Source organism: Pagrus major, chromosome 17, assembly GCF_040436345.1.
Source record: "Pagrus major chromosome 17, Pma_NU_1.0".
NCBI lineage: Eukaryota > Metazoa > Chordata > Actinopteri > Spariformes > Sparidae > Pagrus > Pagrus major.
Genome location: NC_133231.1, coordinates 10,619,691 through 10,635,695, shown reverse-complemented (window position 1 = coordinate 10,635,695; position 16,005 = coordinate 10,619,691). Strand labels below are relative to the sequence as shown.

General features: G+C 39.6%; 1 protein-coding gene across 1 annotated transcript in view; it reads right to left on the bottom strand.

Moving 5' to 3' along the window:
• The window catches only part of LOC141011963 (CUB and sushi domain-containing protein 3-like), a 228,382-nt gene that overhangs the window by 19,063 nt on the left and 193,314 nt on the right, over positions 1 to 16,005 (bottom strand). The window contains exons 58-61 of the mRNA XM_073485326.1: positions 15,778 to 15,960; positions 12,792 to 12,968; positions 6,719 to 6,901; positions 783 to 956 (exon numbers count right to left, since the gene is read on the bottom strand). Of these exons, the coding sequence (XP_073341427.1) occupies positions 783 to 956; positions 6,719 to 6,901; positions 12,792 to 12,968; positions 15,778 to 15,960 (717 nt within the window). The remainder of the gene's footprint in view (positions 1 to 782; positions 957 to 6,718; positions 6,902 to 12,791; positions 12,969 to 15,777; positions 15,961 to 16,005) is intronic.

Here is a 16,005-nt window from a genome sequence, read left to right as displayed (position 1 = left end):
AATATATCTAGAATATTTTAGCTGACAAAACAGTGGGACTTACAAACGACAATTACAAATCTGTCTGCTACTTCAGCACCACGGACAGCACCATGGACTTATCGATACAGAGCACAGTTAGGCTACTGATATTTCAGAGCCTTGGTTGCTCTTTGCTACTTGGGGGTGGAGAGGGGGTGTGGCAGGTTAACACGGGGGATGCATGTTGGTCATTTTGCTAACAAGTAGGATGCCATCACTACTTATCCCACCTCAAATCACCTACTGAATGTAATGCATGTATGAGAAAAGCTGTAAAATAACAACAGAGATTTCCCTAGCATAACAAATATTGAGAAATGACCTGTTATTTCTCAACTCCCCATATAAATTTGCACAATGATACCACTTTGCCAGACTGGATTATTATAACTTTCAGTATTCCATATTTTCCACAAATTCAACACACAGTAATTGTAATTTCACAGTCAAATAGATCTTCTACAATCTTTTAATTTCACTTCCAAATGATTTAACATGAATTCATGATCAATAGATGTGTAAGAGGAAAAGCAACAGGATGCCAGATTTTAATTATGAGTTCAACATTTCACATGCTTGATAATGTTTAAAAAGGATATCAAGAGGAATAATTTAATTTAGCCCACTGTGCAAATAACCATGTTTCTGTCTGTGACAGAAATGTCACCAAGACCATTTCAGTATTAACATAAGGAGACTTCCTCAATAGACCTCTATAATTATCGTTGTAATTATCATTCAAGTACAAACTGGTGACTCACGCAGGCACTGAGGCAGGTCTCCGCTCCAGGTTCCATTTCCTGTGCAGGTGAGCACAGCAGGGAAGGACAGCTCATAGCCAGGCAGGCAGCTGTAGCTCACGCTGGTACCCCACTCCAAGACTGAGCCCTCCAGGAGGCCGTTGGGGATGGATGGGGGTGTAGGACAAGTCACCACTGTGGAGAAAAAGTGAGGAAAGAGTAAAGAAAAACTAACTATAACTAACTATACAATCAATACACAAAAAAAGTTCAATACAGAGACAGAGAGAACAAATCAGATCTACTTGAAACTGAGCAGAAGTCATAGGCGGACAGTTAAAAATCTGAAATTTTGCAAACTCTATAATATTAATAAATGGTACACTGACAGCATTTAGGCCTGTCTAATGTTAAACAATTGAACAACAAACATCAAGGAAGTGGAGTTGAGGGTGGACTTTGAACTAAACTAGATTTCATTAAGTTATCAGGTTAAATTTGCAGTAGATGTGTATGATAGAGCCAAAAGCAATCTCATTATTCCTCCTACTCACCTCATAATGTTGCTGGCAAATGTCAATATTCTCAGTCTGGGAAATGGTGTAATGTGTATTGACTGATGCTTGGAGTACATCTTTATTTGCAAACATAAAAAAAACATTACTGACCTGTGCACATTTAGAGCATCTATGTGTTTTAAATAATGTAGCGTATGTATGTACAGTATTTGTTACTACTGTGGCTACACTGTGAGCACTTTAAAATTGACATTGACTTAAGACTTAACTTAAGATATGGGGGTGAGCACTTGAGACTGCTGTACATAGTGCTGTTGGTGCACTGGTATAGTGGATTTTCTACACCAAATATGATCAGCACTTTATTCCCTGTTGTTCCACTTAACATTCTCATTTATTTGCCTTGGTAAATCTCAGTGATTCATCACAGACTTGCTTCTACTTGAAGTACCAGGAGGTTAGCTATAACCATGTGGAGAGCAGCATTTTTACAGAAGCTGGGTATTGATCACAATAAATGATAGCATGGCTCTGAATGTGTGTCAATTTTGCAGTAGCATTGGGACCTGCATTCATGCAACATGCAATTACTACATCAAAAACATTTTGGATCTACAGCCCTGGACACAAAAATGAAGGATCATAAAAGACCCTTAAGAAAACAAGAGTTTCATCATCTTTATACAATGAACCAAAACAGCTATCAGATGTAACTCAAGGATGACAGAAAATGTGGAAGCTTGGAGATAATTACTATGATTTATGTGGATTTACAGGGATATGGCTATATCCTGTTTCTTTGCATCTCTAACGACAATTTTGATAAATGGAGGTGGTGGTGATGGTGGGAGGGAGTAGCTCTGGTAAAAAATTATTAAACATTGTCATAAGCCCTCTTTTTACCCAATAAATTATCACTTGCAGCTTTAATCTTCCCATTTATATCAAGAATGATAACAGTTTTCAATGTCCCAAAGCACCTAAGCACTGCTTCTTTTTAATACATAATGGGAGAAAAGTTAATTTTCTCATGCAGGTTGAACACAAACGTGTTTTTTCAAATCTATTATTACACTGCATGCTTTAAATTATAGTGCTATTTTACAGTTATCAAAAGGCAAAAGGGGTAGCACAAATTCACAGTCTATATAATGTGGATTATGAGTGAGTGAAAACTAGGTTTTCAGCCCAACGAAATGGTCTGTGTTTTGACTGTGACTGTGTGGGATTTTTCTGCTGTTCATGTTTGGAGTATGCTGAATAATTTCTGAGAGAAATGAGGGGACATCTTGTGTCTGTGTAAGCCATAAACTTTCTGCTCAACAAATGTAATAAATGAATGCATAATAAAGCTCAGAGTTTGTTCTGACACACTTGGAGATGAACCCATGGGGATGCAGATGGGATATGGGTTTTAGGGTTGTGAATAAATTATAGCAGTTGTTTTATACCATTACTATCCTCCCTTAACACCCATGATTTCCCCAAGTCTCTCTTTCTTTCAGACACACTCACGCATGCCGACACACTTGAACAAAGACCTGCAAATTGCAGTAAGGCTATATCCAAGCCGTGCAACTGTCGGGCAAGATCAGATGTTTAGTTTACAAATCGAGTTACTTAAACTGTCACGTTAACACCATGGTTCTCAAGTTAAGGTTTAGTGTTTTGGCAGGGCACCAACATAGTCCTTTTCACTTACTAATTACATGACAAAAATATGCAGATGCAGCCATGTGAAGGCAGACTCTATGGACATCTCTGCTCTGGGCAGGACCATGAATAGACACAAACACATATTTATGAGCATCAGGAGAAGACTTAGCTACAGCAGGTGTGGTAAATTTTTGAGATTACTTGTCCACTGACACTTCCATGAGTGCCTGCTTGACACCTGTCAGCATCAAGCCTCTAACCTGAGAAATTCTGATGCATTCAAAGAATAAAAGCAACTAATTTGGACATATCTTCTCAGTATTAAATCTCAAATAGCTGGCAAAAGTAACACTGATACATTATTGCATAGAAGCCTCTTTTTTGGCAAGCTGTTCAAAGCTTGTTTTTACACTGTATGACACTTAAAGTGTGAAAATGAATAGGTCTTAATTATGATTATGATGGTGTTGATATAAGGTAGGCGATTGATGGACAACTTTTGTCCCTTGTAAATTTCAATTTTCTTTTTCTACACATTGAATTGTAGTGAATGTGGAGCAAGCCACTGTGGGATATTCACACATTCTCTCCAAGGTGGAACCGTCTTTTGTTCTTGTTTGGCAGCGGATGCAAAAAGAGTTCCATATGGACATGTTGCAGCACTATACAGCACACAGTATATGCTTTAGATGCTCTATTTGGAAATATATTGAGGTCATGATGAATAGTGGATACAAGTTAAAGGAAAGAGCATACTGGTGTGCAATCTGTTTTTGAATGTTTTGTTTGTTAATGTCATTTTGTTTCTCAAGTTCTCAAGGAGAAACAAGTTCACTTGAAATTGTTTCTCTTTGATGTTAATGAATTAGTAAAGAGTGCCTTCAATTTGGGATTTCCATGTTGTTGCATTGGAGCCCTAAGAAAAAAGGCACTTAATTCTGGAATACCTCACTAAAATGCCCAGCTGGATGCTGTGAAGTATGAAGTGTGTTTGGGCGTGTATGTGTCTCATTAAAGTATGTCTGTGTAAGAGAAAGAGAGGGAGAATAAAAGACAGATGGAGGTAGAATGTGTGAGTGCACGTGCACAAGTAGGTAAATTACGCTGATTATTGAAGAAGGCCTACTAATCCCATAAGCACTGCATCAGAATTACTGAAAATAAATGATAAAAAAAGGCATGGGTGGCAGGCAGAACTGAATGGGAAGCAGAGAGTGTCCCCATTTTCCTAAGTAGTTCTAAGCAGCATTAGTGCCTCTTAGCTGAACACGCCAAACCTGGGATTCTAACTGAATCCTTGCCGGGCGAGGCTTAGGATGTGTCATCGGCAGTGTGTGTAAGCACACCACACGCATACAGCATGGCTAGTATTGACGCACACACATTAAGTGCAAAATTATGCACAGAGTCGGCACACGTAAAACACGTTTAACTCTTTTAGCCTCAAATTCTCTTTCCCTTTCCCTCCCTCTCTCTCTTCCCATCCCTCTCAGAATACTGTGTATCATCCAAATCTGTGACAAGGTGACAGATAACCCACATCATGAAAATTTCAAACAGCTCACCCCGACCCCGACTGGACCGCTGCACCTACAGCTTGAACCCAATCATGTAAAAGAAAAAGGCAGCCCATCTTATCGGAAGAGGCATTGTTTTCAGTTTCAGATGCAAGACAAGAAAAAAGATATTTTCTCAGTCCTTTCCTAAGACCTCTTTCTGCGTGGGCTGTCAGTGAGAGAGATGAAAAAAAAAACGTAATTGCCAGTGAGCTGTTATTATTTATTATTATTACTTGTCCTAGATAGTCTTAGAAAGAGACCAAGGGAGGGGAAGCGAACAATAACAAGGAGAAAATAAAGTGTAAAAAATCTGTATTCCTTCTAAATAACCACCATTCACAATTAGGAATCACAAACTTAATATAGAGCACCCACTTAGCAATCAAACTCCTCTCTCTTGACTTTCTTTATTCATTCACCCCATGAGAGAAATAAGTATAATCAGAAAAGTGAAAGCAGCTCCAAGAGTGAGAGAAGACAGACCCTGTGGCTTGCTGACTAATGCAATCAGGTCAGAATGAACTAAAGGTACGTAAGAGTCAGTGTCTATGCATGCATGAGATAGACAGTTGTGTAATTGAATGCCCCTATGTGATTGTATATGTGTGTGAGTGTGTGAGATGAGGAAGGCTAAGTTTTACAGTTCTGTTCTTTTCAACACCACCCCCATTAAGCATAGCAGCATCAGGGACAAGTGCCTTAGCTGTTGCAGTAGCTGTCAAGGATTAGAGCTTGAAGGTTAGGAGCTTCACACACTTTTATACACACATGCGTGCACACATACACCAGTGCTCCTCTGTGCAACTCTCTCTCTCTCCATTTAAACTGCCTTGGGTAACATTTGTGCGACCATCGATTCATCCAACAACCTCAACACACCATGGAACACTGCACGTTAATAATGAAAAGCACCCATGAAATATTACTAATAAGTGTCAGTTTGAATGTTGTAAACTTCAAGCCAAGGTCCTAGGGAGCCTGAGGAGGGCAAGAAGTGTGTGGCTTAAAACCACAGCTGCCTTTGAGCTGAGAAAGGTGATGGCAACTACTTCTGGGTCTACACATCATTCTATACACTGAGAATATCTAGGAACAAAAACAGTCATTACGGAAGAGGAGAAGCTATCAACAGGCACCATGGTTTCACTCATTCCTTTTTGAAGAATGTGTCTGTGTGTGAAACTCTTAAGCTTTCTGTAACTTATTGATGCATACTGTACATCTCCTACCTGTTGTCCGTGAGCATGTCAGTCTATCAAAAACCCTGCCTCTTTTTCTCTCACATTTCATTTGTCCTTTTCCATTTCTCGAGAGGAAAATACAATGCCAGCTTGCCTTTCTGTGCCCGAGAACAGTTCCTTAGCAACAATGAGCCACCATTTGCCTTGTGGGCTCTTCCTGGTGTACTTTTCAACTGTTCGCTGCACAAGTTAATCTTCCCTGTGATACTTACTTTTTGGTGTCGATGGCAGACATGCTAATCTATGCCTCCACTCGAGCGTCATAAATCACAGAGTGATGTAGTGCTGATGGGCTTACAACAGCTAAGTCCTCTTGGTGGATTTTCTAACTTTGATGTTAATCAAGCCTATAGAGTGCACACAAACTTTCAGAGAGCAGGAGCCAGTGATTAACTGTTGGGAGTACAATTAGAGGGATCCTTGTTGTGATGAAGAGAATGTGTCAGCCATCCATCATCATGTGTCAGAGGAGCTTTTAGCCTTGGCTCTGTGCCACCAAAGGTGCAATACTACTGTACATGCAGGTGTGGGTGAAATCAGTGTGTTTTAGGTTGAGGGCTCTAAAAAAGGTATTATGTATCATGCAATGCCATCTCTTATCTTGAAAATTGCAAATATCTGGAAATATAGAAATAGATAAACATATTCAAATTGCATGTAGTGTTATGTGCGGGTGCATGTTCATACTTAGGCATGCATGCAAATATATGCGCCTGCATTTCCATATTTGTGTGTGTCTCGTAGACACTATCTGACCACATTGGAAGCTCTGTGTCACCTTGCTTGCTAATCTCATTAGATATCAGGGTGTAAGCATGTACTGTATATTGTACGTGACTGTGTGCTAGCGTGCCAAGGTTGTTACAGCCCAGTCTGATGGTTATCAAGGTTGACTATCTGCTGCGGCACGTGTGTGATGCAGTGTGTGTGAGACACGTGTGATGCAGTGTGTGTGAGTGTGTGCATTTGTGGGTGGCACTTACCTTGGCATGCTGGCATGGTGCCACTCCAGGTGCCATTGTTGGTGCAGGTCCTTGTGACATTGTTGTCACCTCCTATCATCACATATCCTGGCTGGCACATGAACGTCACATTCTGGCCCACTGTGATGTCATCGCCAAATCTAAGGCCATTCGCTGGAATACCAGGGTCACCACAGGTGATCACTGTCATTGGTGTTCAAACAGAAGGAACTTGTATCAGAAAACATACAAATGATGTTGTAGATGATGTAGAATGATGAAAAGTTATTAAAGCATACTGAACTGCAATATGCCTATGCATTCTTAAGAGAGAGGGGTGAGATTTGTCTCCCGTAGATTTTCTATTTTTATTGTTCTCCTGTTACGTTTTTGTTAGTTTCATATCTTGCATCATCAGGACATAATCACGCATTTGTAATTTTTCTTCATATGCTCCAGTATAGGCAAAAAGGGTGGGTGATGATTCACAATTATACTCTCAGCCCCATATCAAAAGTATTTAAGAGTTTCGAGCAGATGTGACAAATGCAACTGTGCATGATGAAAATGACTCACCAAACATAGCATTAAAACATCAAAGGGTGCAACTGCACCGAGTCATGTTGTATGACAAAATGAAGTTAAAAGCTACAAGAAAAATTGAAAGCTTTTCACCAAATATGTGTGGTGGTGACCAGTAACTGTTAATTGCTTTCCTCTATAATCCATCCTATATGACGTGAACATAGCTTAAGTTCAGGACGTAGGAGCTTTATTGTAATGTCACCTGGTTACAGCAATTTGAACAATACTGTTGTCAAATTAACAACCTCCAAGTATCTCCAAAATGTCATCTGTCAGCACACATATCTGTCTGCACATAGAGCATACTGGGCAATAAAAATAAACAATGACTTTCAAGGCTTCAATTAAGATGTTCAGTTATGTGAAAATTATAAATATCGACAGATGCTGATAACACAGCTGTAGCCATATTAGTTTATGAACAAGCACTCAAAGTGTCATCGCACAGCATCTGTTGTACTGTGACCAGAAGTGTGAGGAATGGCTGTATTGTCACAGTAATCCCAATAGTCATAATTATGCTTTCTATACATAATCGCCTTCTTAAATGCACCACTTTCAGTATATGATTTTGAGATATAGGCTAGTTTTTTGTCCAAATCAAGGGGCGAACCCAGTGAAAATAATAATAATGTTGAGGAGCTTTCTTCCCCCAGTAATTTTTGTTCCGTCTCTCCTTTTCTTCTGCTGATACTTGGCTTCTTCTTGTGGCACAATTTCTCCAAAGTAAACAGATGGCCAAGTGTTGGCCCACTACATTGTCAGGTCTTAACCTTGTGCTATCTCTGATGAATCTTCAGGTCTCTAGCCTCTATTTGATTGCTTTTTCATAGCCCTTGTTTCATCTTACAACTCTAATGTGTGTCTACTTGTTACAAAAATCCTTCCTGACTTATTCACCTTAATGTAAGAAGTCAGTTTGATACATATGGCTGTCCCTGCTAACGCCTCCTCCCTTAAATGAATTCCTGTTTGTTTATTTTCAGTTGCTGCCAAGGACTTCAATACTTCGACATAGTCATCATTGCTGGGTGAGACTAACTTTGTATCCTGACAGAATACATCTGAGAGCTGCTAGTTGTGACTACAGACAAGAAGTGAAGTCCTAGCTTTGCCACCAACTGAGGTTCTAGATTGATGGCAGTATGTTCTTGCGTGCTCCAAAAATGAATCTAATCCTAGATGTGTCTATTTTCAAAATCAGCACAAAACTACAACACTGACAGGTGAGACAGTACTCTGCAGGAAATCAGGGAAAACAAAAAGTTACCTGTACAGTCTTGATGTTTGTCTGATGGATGACACAGTTTATATGGCTATTTATTACGTGTTTTTCCTGCACACTCTATCCTGCAATATATGTCAGATGACTGATCTGCAGTGCAATTGGATTTAATGTTTATGTAAATATGCCTGGCTGTCTGCCTTTAATGGGAATTGTGTAATAAATAAACTGACCTCTCAACTTTTCAAATTTTGTGGACTTTACAGGCCTTGTAGATAGTGAGCTCCTTTTGTGGGCCAGTTGATTACGTTGATATGCTAATATGCCCACAATAATAATGCTAACATGCTCATGTTTGGCAGGTATTATGTTTACCATGTTCACCTTCTCAGGTGTTTGCATGTTAACGTTTGCTAATCTGTAAAAAATATAGCTGAGATTGATGGCAATGTAATTAGCTTTGCAAGTATCTGGTCATAAACCAAAGTATGGGACAAATAACAGTTGTGACCCGATGGCAACAGAAAAGTCAAATAATACATAGAAATCACGCACGTCCAAAAACCGTTTAAGGCAATTGCCAAACCAAAAGATGATTAAAATAAACTCAACCTGAAAAAAGTCTGCACACTGTAACACACTTACATGCAATTCATTTGCACATCCACAGGTGAGCTTCAAGCTACTGCTCTTGTTGGAAGAAGAGCCCTTGTGAACCTGTGGAGGTGCTAATAAATTGCACACAAAAGGGAAGTACAGTGTGCAGACTTTTTTCAAGTTGAACTGATGAAAAGTCCCAAAAGTTATAGTGTAACAATGTATCCTGAGGGGGACATTAAAGTGTGAACCAATTTTCACAGCAATCCATTCAACACAACATTTCACTCAAAACTGCAAATGTCAACCACATGGTGGTTCTGGAGTAAAAATAAAAAAATTGAGGGATGACCAACGTCATAAGGATTTACTCTCTGGAAACCATGAATGTCAGTACAAAATTTAGTGCCAATACATCCAGGTGTTGTTAAGATATTTTACAGGATACCTAAAAACTTTGACCTGTTGGTGGTGTCAGAGGAAAAGTCAGGGGATCAGTAAGATTCATCCTCTGGGCACCATGAGCGTCTCATGAATAGAGCCTGTCACTGCAGACTACAGTACAATACCATGATAAAAGTAAAAACAAATTTGAAAAGATCTGTTTAAATATTCAAAGAAGGACCAAACATTCCCTGACATTCAAACACAACCCTGAACACTGAAGTGGCCATATACATTTTCCCAAATAGACATAAAGATGTTATAACCATGGTCTGAAATAAGCACCCAAGATTGCAACTGAATTGTTGGCACTGGCAGGTAAAAACTGTCAAGCCATCTGCCACTTTGTTGGGAAAGGGAAAACTCACAGTAGAAAGATGTATTTAGTCAGGTTAGCGTATGATTGGATCAAACTACATATTTGAAATTTGCTTGCTATCGCTAGAAAAAAGCGATACACTAATTTCTGAATCAACATTACCTTGAAAGTGAATGGTCGGTCACGCAAACCATGCTTCATGGACAGGGCAAAAGGGAGCAGAACCGAGGACTACTCAGATTCTGATGTTTTTTGCACACCAAATTCCAACTTCTACAATAAATATACCATGCATTTAATGTTTTTTTCTATAATAATCTAAGTGTTAGTCCTTCATTTAGTGCATAGATTTCAAAAGTGGCAGAAAAAAAAGTTCTTGTCTGTTGCAGTGGATGGCAGTAAAAAAGTTGACAATTAAGTGACAAAATCTGCATCAACGACACAACTTTTTCTTTTTCACTCGAGCATTTTAATTAGGTGTCTTAAATTTTGATAATAATTGGAAATAGCAGCTGACCTACTCACCTACAGTATATGTGTTTGCACATTTTTGGTGACTGTAGAGTGTTTTTTATGCAACATTGTAGGTTATCAGTTAATTTAGGCTCTGAGTCACCAACAATTCATACACTGAAACACATTATCTTAAATGAAGCATGTTATGTTTCTCCACACATCAGCCAGAAGCAGCTGGCACAAACAGAAGATAGCTCACAAAAAGTTAATTTGGTTTAAACAAGAAGACATCTTGTGAGGAGGTGAAAACGTGATCTGATGAGAGGAGAGAAAGAGAGAGGCAGAAAAGTATATGCACAAAAATGTAAATGTTTGAATGTGCCCCTCTATCTGCAGGAGTAAAAAACCCAGTCAGTCAGCACAAAGCTGAAAAGCTGCAGGCTGTTGACTTCAACAGCTCAACTTGACTCTACAGCTTTTTCATTCAGTAACATTTACTTGCTCCCAAGAAAACTGGGTTAGTGGGAGAAATAAGGTTAAGGCAGGAAATCAGATGAGTTCATGCACTTCAACAACTTCCTCCCCGGAAAACCTGCATTTAAATGCAGTTGGTCAGTAATCTGATCTTGTTTAATCCCTTACTGTATCATATTTTGAACCACCACATTATGATGCTGCATCATGAAAAATGTATTTCCCTTTTTTGTAATAACACTGGAGCACTTACAACTGAATCAAAGGTCAAAATTAGTGTGTGTGTGTGTGTATGCGTACAGACTTATTTCAGTTTTATCTTTAATCAGACTTTGAATTTAGTTATTTTCTATTTTTATGTGAAACCACTACGAGTCAGGGTACTGTTTTGTTTCTTAATTTACGTTGGAGAATACTGCAGAAATGTAACTCTAACTTAGTTGACTTTATTCTATTTTGATCTGATCCCTCCAACCCCATGTCCACAAGGAATCTAACACCACTGTGTTGGTATTTAAACTAGGGGAGAGAGGAAGTAGTGGGGAAGAGAAGAGGAGGAATACTAAAAACAGTAGATCTAAACAGACAGGATTACAGCATGTTACAAGGCAAACAGTCTGCCTGAATAATCAGTGTTTACTGTTTACTTCATAAAGTGCTTTATGGCTTTAGTTCACAGTTCACCGAGCAAGCCTCTCTCGTAGTGCACCACTACTGATTCCCTAATTCCTTAACATGCTCTATAAATTTCATTCATCAGCCATCAAGTGCATTAAGGAAAAGAAGAGAGGAAGAACTTTTCTCTCTCCCCTTGAGAATGTTGTGTGACTTTGATCTGGTAACCTACATGATCGATTACCCATGAACCGTGAAAATGATTGCTTCCTTAATGAAGGCCCACCAAGCCAATCTCGGCATCTTAAGTGTTGATGTCCCTGAACTGACCACTAAAATTTGATGTGAAATGATAGCATACAGTTGGATAACAGTAATAAGTTTGGCATTGAGCAGGCTTGAAAGACTGGAAAAAAGGCAAGAGAGCCATTCTGCATTTCTTGCAAGTTTGATCATTATTATTCAATCCAATTTCCAATCTTTCTCTCCTTCTCCCTCCCTCCCTGTGTATATCTCTCCAGAGACTCATTTCATTCCAAAATTGAAAATTATGCCCATACCATTTATCTTTTCTTGTGATTCAATAACAAGCAAAAAGAATGAAGAGGAGAGAATATGGTGATTTTCAGAGAGAAGAACAATGTGTAATTTTGTTTGATAGTCATCCTGGTGCAAATTGAATATAGATTGGCATACTTCTTAATTACTGCAAGGCTCATTTGCTGAGATCCAGACAATAAAAAACTGCCTGACAGTTTTGATGCTTTGCAGGCAGAGAGGCTCAAAGAGATTTATGTGCTATTTGAAATCTTATACCCCATTTTAGCACCACTGGTGATCACTCAGAGCGCCTCCTTTAGGCAGAAATAGAGCCCCATCTCTCTTCATTCTTTTGACAGGGGTTTATCTGCTTTACAGTATTTATGATATGTTTCATTTGCTCATACAGCAGCACACAGATCACATGAACAGTGCCTACTGTACTAACAGTACAACATTTACCGTGACTGACATGCTGGGCCACTTCTCATCTCATTTTCATTTATTGTTTTGTTCTATTTCTGAAAGCAACAATAACATATTCTGTGACTGCCAATGTTGGGTTAAATGTGACTGAGCTAGATGTGATCAACCAAGAAACAACCAATTGTACTCTTTTTCCCTTTTTGCCACACTGATATAATAGGGACTATGCCTGACCTACATCTCATTGGTCAGACACCATCATTTCACAACTTTGACAGTGAGTAGTGAATGATTTGCTCTTCTTCCATTAAATCACATAAAATCTCTGCAGCACAGTGCCCTTTTAACTGTATTCCACAAGACCAGGAGACATGACTCCACTATCCCTTCATGTTTCTGTGTATAAAACTCACTTGTACAGTTTGGAGCCGTGCCAGACCATGTGCCATTTGCCAGACACTGGCGTGTGGGCGATCCAGTGAGGAAATATCCATCCATACAAGAATACACGATGGAGTGGGAGAAAGTTGTGCCATCTACTCGGGAAATACGGCCGTGAGCAGGTGTAGCTGGATTACTACACTGTACCGCTGCAAGACAGGGGGGAAAAAGAGGAGGTGAAGGTCAAAGGTGTAAAATTGTAATGGATTTTCTATTTTTCATATCAGTGATTCACAATCTGAGGTGTGGGAGCCCCCAAGGTGGCTTGATGATGACTTCTGAAGGTCTCAAAGGGCTGAAAAAAATTCTCCTTCCTTATTGCAGGAATGGTAATATCTGTTTATGAAATTATTGCCGTTTTGCTTTTGACTTGATTAATATTTACAGTTTCTTGGCTCATTGGCTTGTGTCAGAGTTCCCCATCATGCATGTGCCACACATCAAGGGATGCAAGGAAGCATTGTTTTCCTTTTGTAAAGTAGCTGTGAACCAAACCAGTAAAGAACCACTAATCTATACAGGGTCGCAGCTTTATTCAGAGGGGCTAATGAGCAGAACTGATGCAGTGGTACACAAATCCCAATCACACCATTGATGAGTCATCAGCAAATAAAGTGCAGTTTGTATATTGTCAAATCCCATAGTGCACCCATGGTAATGCCATTTACTGCTGTCTAAAAACAAGAGGAGCACTGTGGGAGTAATGTGAAAATTTGCACTTGTGGTCTGAGGACAACATCAGAACATCAGAAGTCAGTTCATTTTTCTAATGAATAGATACAGAATTACTCTACTATTATTTTAACTTTTAATCACTCTTATAATTTAAAACACAAACTCAACTCACATAAGAGGCTCACTTGCATGCAGTGTTACTTAAGATGTTTAATCTTCAATAGGAAAAAAATAGACTATCTGTAGTAGACTCAATGGGCTTACACTAAGGTGTCCTTTACAGCATTTCCAGAATATGCCAACAAAAAATGTATTCTTGATGAGGAGTGAGTCTGTTTCTTGTGTTTTTCTTCTGCTCCAAAACATGTCTAATTACAAAACTGATTTGCTCTCTCAATCACCTAATTGCCTGGAAAATTTGAAATAGTGATTCTTGTGGGAACCGTATTGTAGGTACAGTGGTGATTTCTCGCTCACAACACGTGCACACACACACACGCACGCAAAAACACACACACACACACACACACACACACACACACACACACTCTAACTCTAAGGTGGAGGTGCAAACGCATCATTCAGGCACATATCCAAACACACCAGGTGCCAACATGCTCACTTTACTGTAAGTGCAAACGCACACAGTTGCCCTTTTTGGCTTCCTCTCTCAATAATTCGAGACAGAAATACAAAACAGACCTTGATGATTTTGTGAAATGGATATTGAGCTGAATATCCACACTGACTGTTTCCCAGCGACTATAAAAGGTTGTGGATAACGGATGGATGGGCTTTAACAATAGACAGGGCTTTAGATCACAGACAGACAGCAGGGAAACTCATTCAGGCTCCAGTGAATTCCTGCCCCCTCCCTCCTGAGGTGGCTAAAACAATCTTTAAATCAGGAGTTCAGCTGGGAGATGGAGAGATAAAAAGGTAGTGGAAGAGAGATGTGGGGCAAAAGGAGGGGAGGGAGTGTAAAGCTGAGCAACAGAGAGAGCGAGAGACAGAGGAAGGACAGATGGAGGAGTGGACAGGGGTGGAGAGACAGCTAGAGAACTAGATTAAGACAGAGAAATCAGGGGAGAAAAGGCTGACATCAGGGGAAATGAAGGATAGTGACAAGAGTGAGACTAAAAGACAAAGAGGGAGAAATAAGAGAGATGGAATGAAAGGTAGATATGCATGGAGTAGTTCAGAGGGTCTGTGCATTGGCCTATCTTATTAAAAATTACACTGGCATTGTGCCAAGCTGGCGGACAGTAAGTAGAGGAGAGCAGTCAAACATTTGCCTCAATATCCGGTTGACCCCTGGGGGTAATTTATGCAAGATGTAGAGCTAGCATTCTGCAAACTAATATCTTCAAAATCCACAATGATTCATTTATCACAATCTGAAAAGAACTTGGCTTTAGGTGTCTACAATTAATGATTTTTTTGGTTGCAATCTGGAAGCTAGTCACAGCACCATGTGCTGGCAGAAAATACCGGACTGCAACAGAGAGATACTTATCCATCTGGTGCAGTACTGTGTTTGTGAGCATTTGAAATCATTTGAGTGTGTAGGTGTGGATGCACACAAGCACCTATTTTGGACACTCAATGAACGTTCATGCTTGCGTGCAGCCCATATGTTGCATACAATGTTTGTGTCTCCAAGCTAGGGCTGGTTATTGTTTGAAATTTTTCGACTCCACAGCTGATGCAAGTTTTGGTACCAAACCAATACTATTTTTGATAACCAGTTTTGGAAGGTATACAAAACAAACTCAACAAACTGCGCTATTTGTGTTTTGGGTTTAAAAAGAATCATCAAAATTGGAGAAAGTCCTTAGATATTCTGTCTTTAACTCTCAAATATAACTCTTATTATGCAACTCAAAAGCATCTTTTGTTCCTCTCCTGGTAGGTAAATACCCAAAATACCATCACCAAGTTTGTAATACAGGCTTTCTGCTGAAATTGTGCAGTTACCAAGCCAGAGCCGAAATAACCCTAATGACATCATAAGGGTTATTCTGTCAGACATTAGACTGCTGATTAGTGCTCTCTGTGATGAGTAAACTAAACCTGATGTGCAATTTGGAAACAAGAACTCTGCCTACTTTACATATAGTCTATCATGTCATATAGAATTATTTCCAAATTCATTTAAAATGGGGAATATATGCTCAAAGAATAAGGAAACCAGACTAGGAATCTGGTTAAGTTAACATCTAATTATAATTTCCTACTGTTTTATACAATACATCAGAGAGACATTTTAAATATTTCTCTTACGCTTGCAGAACGGCTGTCTGCCAGACCAAGTCCCGTTGGGGAAGCAGATCCTCTCTGCCGAGCCGTACAGTGTGTGTCCCACCGCGCAGGTGAAGCGCACCTTGCTCCGCACTTTGAAGTTCCCTGCCTCCCTGCTGGCACGGGCAGGTGTGCCGGGATCCCCACAAGTGTCGGCCGAGTCACCTGCAATGGGAGATAACCAGACAAGGAGCAATGAAAAAAAGAAAC